Here is a 9,853-nt window from a genome sequence, read left to right on the forward strand (position 1 = left end):
TTAGCCCTGATGAAGCCCTGCAAAGTGGGGCGAAACGTCGGAAAATAAATAGTTGTAAGCTATTTTTGTTTCACTTTTGACCGCAACCCTGACCATCTTCTTATATATCAATTTTTACGGTCAACTATATATACATATATAAAAAAAATTTTTATTGTCTTTGCTATAAAAATTCATGTCTTGAGGTCTATCAAAGTGGGAGTAACAAAGCCATAATGCAATCGGGAAAAATCAGGCGGTCTCAGCTTTTCTCACTCGAATCAATTGTCTCAGTTTTCCTTTAATTATTTATAAAATTTCTATTTTGTATTTATCCATTTTTATTGCTAACAATAAGACCTTTTTATTTATTTCAAATAAGCAAAATTAAAGGCAATGTAGTGGAAGATTTTTAAAAATTCATCATTAAAGCCCCGTCAGACTATTTCAATGAGAATAAGCCCTAGTTGATATTAAACACCACATAATTATATATTGACTTGCCAAGTTTAATCAAAATTATATTTCTGTCAAAAACTCAAATTTGAAATTCATCACGATTACAATCTTTATATTCCATATAGAGGTAAGTTAAAGTAAAACTTTAAAATATACTGTAATGTCTCGTTTATTCGGGAAAATATAGATTACAACTACCCTAGATAAGCAGTTTCTCAGAAACCATGGAGATGAACAAAATTTAATGAGAAAATACAATAAAATTAGAAAAGTAACAATATCATTGTAATATATTAAATAATACAGGACCACAATATTTATAAAATAAAAATAATATAGTTAAAGGAGTTTGTCAGGGCTGCTGACAAGAAGGAAGAATAGGAGTGATATCTGTTTACATTCTCACCTTTTTTTTTTTTTTTTAATCCCCCTCCCTTGCCATTTGTGGCATACGGGGCACGGGAGCAGTGGGGTAGTGTGCTAGGGTTTGGGCATACCACTGCTCCCATAGATCACCAATTTTTTCTTATTTTTTTATTAATTATTTAATTATTAATTTTTTTTTTACTGTGGTACAGCCCAGCGCTAGGTTTAGCACCTTACTGATGGAGCTGTACCTTGTCCACTGCATCCGTCGGGATGCCTCCTGCAGTTACCAGCCCTCCTGGTCTTAGTCTGGGTCAGCTTCCTCATCTTCTGGTGGCTCACCGATGTTGGGCGGTCAAGCCCTTCCCATCGTGAAATGAGTGGGGCCCACAACCTTCTTCCACCCGTAAATGAACTCCCTGAAGAAGGGATATTTCTCTTCTTCCATCAACCAGGGAAAGTCCGACTTGGCGAGGGCGTAAATCCCAGTCTTTCTCGGCAGCCTGGCTCGGTGTCCTTCCATGGCAGAGCAATCTATTATTACGTGTTCTGCTCTTTCAGGAACTCCGCTCGTTGGGCACTGGGGGTTGATGTTCTTTCCAAAGCTCTGCAGCTTTCCCCGAAACCCCCCGTGTTCTGTTAGGATCTGTGAGACCAAATAGTTTGGGAGGACCCATTTAGCCTTCAATCTAGAAAGGACGGTAGGGAAGGATTTTCTCAAATAACAGCCCTGATGAAAACCTACAACGTAGGAACCATTTCAGCCAAAAATAAATATAGTTATTACTATTTTTCTTCCATCTTAACCCAGCCCTAACCATTTTCTTTAAATTAATTTACAGTTAGTCACCTATATATAAATAATATATTGCATATGCTTGATATTACAAATAATTTTAGTAGTATTTACAAATTATATTTCTTTCTGTATTATAGGGTTTTTGTTCCGAGTTGATTCTTTGGAGAGTGGATGCTGTTGGACCACTTTCTAAGTCCGGAGGTGTCTCTGAACTCGCCAGAATCAATTCTCCACAAATATCAGCTTTCTCTAATGTAGCATGGATACCAACTCTTTTACCAAGGTATAAATTAAATATCATTTTATGTTCATTTATTAGTAATTCAATCAGCAAATATACATTAAAATGATAACTGTTTCTTATTATTATATTTTATGTTTTTTTTTTTAGCACCACATTAGGGAATCTCTCAAATTCTCCAAGTGCTTGCTTTGTCGCCTCTGATGGAGAAAGTCTTCGGGTTTATCAGGCCGTGATAGATGCTAGGACTCTTTTAGCTGAGGTTTCTTCCTCTGAAAGGCGTTCTCGAATAATGGTAATCATTATTTATCCATTTATATACTCATTTAAACTGTTAATGTGTAATCAATTTTTTATATTAGAGTAAGAGAAGAGAATAGCTTCAAATGATGTGTAGGTTCTGGAGCCCTCCTGGAGTCCATCCAGCCTCATAAATTGGGTAAAAATCTGGCGGTCGAGCGTGATTCTGCCCAAATCACCTCCTTGCACAACCGTTGGCCTAGTAACAGTACTTATTTACAAAGTACTGAACCCCTGACCCTCCGTGGGTTGTAACGGTACAGATTATTTTTTTTTTTTTTAAATGATGTAGTAATTAAAAAAGGCATAAAAACATTGGGGACAAGTCAAAGAAATGCTACCAGCGATATTGAATGGAGAATAGGAGCAGGTAGAAATACCAGACTACTATGTTAAATTCTGTCTTCTGAAGCTGAAATATACAGTCCAGTACCAAGAAACTAACATAAAAATCTTTTTATGAAATAAATCAAAAATTTGTATCCTTTTTTGTCTCAACACTTTTTATTTTTCACCAGTTCAACGTTTCAGCCATTTTAGCCATCCTCAAGAACATCTTCAATTATAATTTCTTCCTCACATTAATTTAAAGTTACTTTTGCAGGCTATTCTGCCCAGGTCATTTCCTTTATTATAAGTTAAAAGCCTATTTTTTAAAATTTAACTCTTCTTATACAAGATTATTCACAACAAATTCACTACCATATTATATATATGGTTAGGGATGGTTCCATATTATATATATGGTAGTGAATTTTTTGTGGATAATCTTGTGTAAGAAGAGTTAAATATTTATGATTTTAAATTAAAAAATAGGCTTTTAATGGGCAGAATAGCCTGCAAAAGTAACTTTAAATTAATGTGAGGAATAAATTATAATTGAAGATGTCCTTGAGGATGGCTAAAATGGCCGAAACGTTGGACTGGTGAGAAATAAAAAGTGTTGAGACAAAAAAGGATACAAATTTTTGATTTATTTAATAAATAATTACCTTGTCTCAAGAAATTGAAATAATATAATTAAAATAAAAATCTATATTTGAGTCAATTACAAGGTATGCCTCAAAAACATGGATCATGAATGCCAGACTCTGGATAAAGCTACTAAAATGGGCTTTTGGAGAAGGGTGGTAAGAAATGAGACTATGAAAATGGTAAGAAAATCCAGACGGGAATGGATAAAAAATGAAAAAAAATGTGATTACTAACAGAATTCAATTAGGATGGAAAAGAACATTTCACCAAAGAAGACTTTAATTGGTTAAGGCATGTTTAAATAATGTATGTGGAAAGAATGCTAAAAAGATAACTATGGAATTGGAAATGGAAGGAAGAAGTGTTATTTGCCATGTAAATAGTGTAATAATGTTATTTGCTGTAATAATTGAAATAATTAATTGTATAGTTTTACTAAAATATTTTTATATAATTTTCTTTCTTACTTTTCTCATGAATTTATTTTTAATTTTTCATTATTTACATACATGTACTTGTTTGTTTTTCATAATTCTATTTTGTTTTCTTTTATATTTTTCATCTTTTTCATGTCATAATATTTTTATTTTTATCCTATCATGGCTGTTATCTAGTTGTATTTAGCCATAAAAGAAGTTCCTCATATTGGTGTTCTTCACTCGGTCATCTTGTATAAACAGTTTTATTTTAAATAAATATAGAAATTATTTAAAATATTATTTTACATTGTAATTAATTAGCCTTTTATTTTCTGTAAAGGGATCGTTGATGAGTTTGTCGACTGAAATGTCTTCTGATGATGAAGGAAAACATGGAACACTTCATGATAGAATAAAAATCGTTTCTCAACAGTCTACAGCAAGGCCGGGTTGCATTATTCAGCTTGATGCTATTTCGGATGCTACTCATGTAAGTCATTTTAAAAATCTTGTTTAACCCTAGAATACTAACCTTTATAGTATAACGTTAATATTAATCATGAGTAAATTTTACTCTTGCTTAGAGTTTAAAAAAAAAAAAAATTTTTAAGGACTGTAATAACACTTGTATTAACAATGTTAATTATTAATATAATAACATAAAAAATAAAAGATATAAATTAGATCAAATTTAATACATTATTATCAAATGTACTGAAGTAAAGCTTCACTATTACTCGAGAAAAAGGTTAAAAACACTTCAGTTTTATTTATTTTTGTGTGTTTTTAACTTTCTTTGATTCAACGGAAGTTATGAAATAATTTATGAAGCACATTTGTAACACAAACCATCATCAGAAATATATTATGGGAGATTAGCGTACCTTAAGTCAGTTTTTGAAACCTTTAAAAATCCTGAAATATATTATTTTTATTTTCAGATTATAAAAAAAATATATTTTTTTTCATAAATAATAAATGACCAAAGGTACAGTGATATTAACTGTACCTTGGGTCACCCTCTATTGTACTTTGGGTCACCCCCTAGGGTCCCTTTTGCAATATTTATATAAATGGGGCTTATAATTTTAATTGATTGACCGATGATACAAAATGAATGATAAAACTTTGATAATTAGTCGGACTAAATTAAAAAAATTAAAACAATATCTCTACTCAAATTAAATTGCATTATCTTTATAATTGTTACATCGGGACCTGCTCGTGTTATACTGCAGGTGTCCCGAGTGTAATTTTATGTTTGTAAGTTAATGTGTGTGGAAAAGGGGGGCTGGAAATTGTGAGACACTTTATGCTCATGAACAACATGCGTATATTTCTTTAATTTATAATGTTAATCCCCTGGAGGGACAATTAGATTAGTGTGTTAGTTTTAATTTGATTTAATTATTCATAATAATATAAAAACAGAATATTGGGGTGGTCTCATGGACTAATGGAATGTGCTTATCTGTTGAATAACGTTTTCGCCGCCGCGGTGACGTCTTCTAGGCCGCTTTCTCGTCCAGGTGTGCTGTGGGCGAAAAATGGTAAAAACCATGTGCCTCAGAAAATGAGACCACCGACCCCGACTTTATATAAATCAAAAAAAGGAATGGAAAAATCGGATTACTTAAATCCGACAATAATCCTTTACCAAGAATTAATAGGGATGTTCGGTTTTTAATAAAAATTGTATGCCATTTGTGCTATTTTCGTTCCCCCTTCCTTCTCTCGCTTATCTAAGGTTCAATTTTTTTGCCACCGTGCTTTTAACTCTCACTCGCTTCCAGATGCCCACACTGATAACACGTACTGTCCTATGCTCCTTGCCATCACAGAATATCTCTTCAATTGTTTTCAGCATTTTTTTCATTTTTCATTTCTTCCAAAATCACTCTTCGACCCAGCTGTGCAGCTTGATGTATGATGGTCTTATTTTGCAGTAAGAGTTCAGAATTACATAATATGTTTCAATTATAGTAAACCCACTTTCATGAACCAGCTTATATTAGCACTAACTGGACCTAAATTATACAGTCCGCTCAATCTCAAATAAAGGGTATTCATGGTGTGTTAAATGTAAAAGGTTTTAACATGCTAAATTTGATTGTGAGCAGCCTAATTTAAAGTCTTTAGCATAATTTATGCTAAATCCAGATGAGCTCCTAGTGAATTTTATGGGCAACTTGTTTTGTAACCTTGTAATCTTTACGAAATAATAAAATCTACAACAGCTTCATTATATCATATTTTCCCTCCCCCTCACTTGTTCCTTGTTTCCTCTCCTAGCTTTTTAAAAATTACTTTGTTATTATTTTTATCCATTACTTTAACAGAGTTTAAAAACATTCAAAACAAAATAACACATACTAAGAACAACTAACCTAACAAAACGACAGACAAAATGGTTTGTAGCTCAGGTTGTCTGTTTCATGACGTCTTTCCATTTAGCTGACCTATTAACATACTCTCAACCGTGTTAAATGTTATATCATCTTAACATGCTAATATAAGGAAGTATTCCTCCATTTAACACAACTTTTTCCAATTAACATGTTAAACTAAAGATCATGAAACCCCTAATGTATCTCAAATCGTGAGAAAAAAACAGGGAAGATGTTTGCCTTAAAAAGGACGCAATGATTGATTATTTACCATGCATCTTGGCTGGCCCAATATATATTGCAATATATAGCAGTGACCGTTGGTGTAATGAATGATATGACATCATAATGGTGAGTTAAAAGTTGACTGAGGATATTATTTGACGAGAAGATGGTTAGGAATGCATTCTGTGAAGAACACAAATAAGTAAAAAAAGTTGCACTTGGTGTTGGAACCTTTCTCCAGACTGTGATGAAGGCCTGATATAAAAATTAAAAAAATTACTTTTTCAACCCACATTCAATGTTGTCACATAACTAAGGGAGTTAAAATTAAGACTGGATCTCTCCAGATTAGACATCTTTAATTTACAAAAGAAAAAAAGTATGGTAAAACTTGTTTTCTAAAGGTTTTCAAGGTACTCATATCTCCCGTACATAATAATACAAAATATAATATTATTTTATTGAAAACTGGAATTTTTATTTTTAAATGATTTGTTTGTTTTGTTTATAGGATTGGCAAAATACGCAATTACTTCACGTTTTCCAAGCTCAGTTAATATCTGGTGAAAGAGAAAGTACCGATAGGGCTGTCAATTCACTGAATAATATAAACGGCAGCTTAGGCCTCATCGAGTCATCATTGAGTGCTATGGTCGACCTCCAGCAGTCAGCTGAGTTCGAGGAGCCCTTTTATCTTGTCGTTCTTGAAAGGACAGCGCACGGCACGGCAATTCATACCTGGAGGCTCGTTATTGCTTCACAACCAGATTACAGCGGTGAGTGGATCTTAATTATCTCAAGACTATAATATTCGTTAAGTTTGTAATTAGTGTGTGAATTTTAGATCTAATCATTTTAATCTTTTCTCTTCTTTTCACAAACATTGTTTACGGTTGCCTTATATATGATGAACTGCTAGATGAGTTTAGAATGAAGTAATTAATGTTGGAAAATCATCGATTAACCATGTGTGATTAATTGAAGTAAGATTGTCCAGGTACGGTCAAAGTAACTCAAATAGTAAATAAACTGTTTATTATGAGCCAAAATTTTACCTCTTGTTGCAGGGCTTCATTTGGGCTAAAAAAAGATGCAAAAAACTAAAATAAAGTTACAGGACAAGAGAATAAGATAAAATGAAATAAAAATGAACTATGGTGTGGTTAAAAATTACGTAAAAATATGTGAACATTTATATAAAAATGAAAAAAGTAAATCATTTTTAACCATACCATAGTTTATTTTGATTTTATGTTATTTTATTCTCTTACTCTGTTACATAATTGTACTTGTTGGTATCTTTTCTAGTCCTGATTGAAACCCTGCAACATGAGGCGAAACATTGACGCATAATAAATAGTTTATTTACTGTTTGAGATATTTTGACCAAACTCAGACTTTAATTGAAAAGATTAATGAAAATGAAATGAAATGAAAAAAAAGTTTATTATTCTGGGAGTAGGTCCCTTTAGAACAATTACAAAGGAAATTTTAATTTTATTATAATGTTTATCGGCCATAAAACTGTGTGGCCACACTTAATTATAACTTATATACAGAGGGGAAAAAAAAAGATTAAATAAAAAACTAACTGACTAAATAAAAACAAAACAAAAAGTTAATTACAAAATATATGTACTATTATAATAATGGGTCTGATTGGTGAAGCAAAAGGTAGTTAAATATAAGGGATTTAAACGAGGAAAGGGTTGGTACATGACGTATGTTAGAAGGAATGGAGTTCCAGAGATATGCAGCTCGGGTAAAAAACGATTTATCAAATGCAGCAGTTGGGTGAGGTGGAGGGTTGATGTCAGATAAACGGGACCTGGTAGTACTGGATTGGAAAGAGAATTTGAATTGCAGGTTTTCTAGGATATAGGAGGGGCGTTGAGTACTAATTGCTTGGAATAAAAAGGAAGCTAGGAAATACTGGCATCAGAAGGATGGATAGAGCCACTTCATCTCGGTGTAATACTTGGTTATGTGCGTAAATTAATAGTATAAAATATGATAAACCACATGATATGAATTTTTCGATGGATCTGTTTCTATCTTCTGAAAAATTCTATAATTCTTATGGGGAGTGCTGTCAATAAAGAACACAAACAAGTAAACACTTATTTGAAATAACTTATTTAATTGTGCCAACGTTTCGGCCAGAATTTCTAGCCTTTATCAAGGCTAAGAACAGAACAAGATAACAGCCAATGAATACAGAAAATAAAAAAGAAAACATAAGCAGAATGACATAAAGTAAATAATTGTACAGAATAGAATTAATTCAAATTCTCTTTCCAATCCCGTACTACCAGGTCCCGTTTATCAGACATCTACACTCCACCTCACAGAACTGCTGCGTTGGATAAATCGTTTTTTAACTGAACTGCATATCTCTGGAACTCCATTCCCTCTAACATATATTCTTAGCCCTGTTGAAAGCTAGATATTCTAGCCGAAACGTTGGTACGATTAAATAAGTTATTTCAACTTATTTGTGTTATATTTTGACTGCAATGAAGCTATATAATGCAAAGAAATGTGAATATATTTGTTATTAATAATTTAAAAATTAAAATATGGAAAGAAAAATAAAATTGAGAGAAAGAAAATATATGTAACCATAATAATTGACAAAGAGGCAAACTATAAATAAAGTTAACAAAAGAAATGAATAGAAAAAAAAATTATTTTGAAAACAACAATAATAATATATGGTGAACATAACTAATAACGTGTGTAAGGAAAATTGAGAAAAGAAGGGGTGGAAAAATAAAGATAGGAAAAAAAAAGAGAAGAAAACTAACTAGTTAGCTTTAAATCTAACTGCCAAGTGGTATTCTGCACCGAGAACGGCCAAACTCCGAATTTAAAAATACGTTACAAGAATGACTTAGTATTTTTAAGAGGAAACGTTACGAGTGGATAAAAAATAAGAAGTATTATTATTATTATTACACTGAGGGTCAGGAATCAATCCCTTCCTTACCTTTACCCAGTTGGATCTTATGTGAGTTACTCCTCTTTTTCACTAGAAATCCTACATGAATCCTATGCTTCTAACGAAGCTCATTAATTCTTTTGGGTCTGTGCTAGTAATGTCTTTAGGTTCCATTCTGTCCTGTCCCAAATACTGCAGTCTTCGGAAGGCAAGAGCTTAACATTCACATAGAATATACTGTGCCTTTTCTTCGTCTTCCATACATAGACGACAGGAGGAATCCTCTTCCAGCTTGGGTGTCTGCCATCTCATTTCCTTCTATCCTCTGGCTAATTTCTTTAGTCTTTCCTGGCAATTCCAGACTTTGTAGTATAGGACATTATTGCCTTAAAAGCAGCCTGGCTGTCCTTTTGGATTGTTTTTAATATTTTCTATTACCGCTATTTCTATTGCGTGTATTTCAGTTTTCAAAAGCCATGACTGCCTAAGGAGGTCACTGGTGTAAACAGAAGAAGTTTCAATACGAAATTCAATAGATTCAAACCATTGTATGTTGAAATATGGTCTAACAATAAATAATACATTTCTGTTATAATCATCATTCTGAATAATCACTTCTGATCCCTTCCTAGCTAGGGTATCTGCCATCTCGTTTCCTTCAATCTCCTCATGTCCTGGGGTCTACATCAAGGTCAGCTAATTCCTTTAGTCTCTCCAGGCAATTCCAGACTAGCCCTGATTTTATAGTATAGGACATTATTG

General features: G+C 32.6%; 1 protein-coding gene across 1 annotated transcript in view; it reads left to right on the plus strand.

Annotated features, from left to right (window-relative positions):
- Positions 1-6,926, plus strand: part of Rbcn-3A (Rabconnectin-3A) — a gene marked incomplete at its 3' end in the record, with an annotated part of 63,283 nt that extends 56,357 nt beyond the window's left edge. Inside the window, 4 exon segments of the mRNA XM_067049253.1 lie at positions 1,741-1,886; positions 1,995-2,139; positions 3,879-4,028; positions 6,662-6,926. Coding sequence (XP_066905354.1) covers positions 1,741-1,886; positions 1,995-2,139; positions 3,879-4,028; positions 6,662-6,926 — 706 coding nt within the window.
- Between the last annotated feature and the right edge of the window lie 2,927 nt (positions 6,927-9,853).

This window comes from Halyomorpha halys, unplaced genomic scaffold (assembly GCF_000696795.3).
Source record: "Halyomorpha halys isolate HHAL.00 unplaced genomic scaffold, Hhal_1.1 Scaffold1611.1, whole genome shotgun sequence".
NCBI lineage: Eukaryota > Metazoa > Arthropoda > Insecta > Hemiptera > Pentatomidae > Halyomorpha > Halyomorpha halys.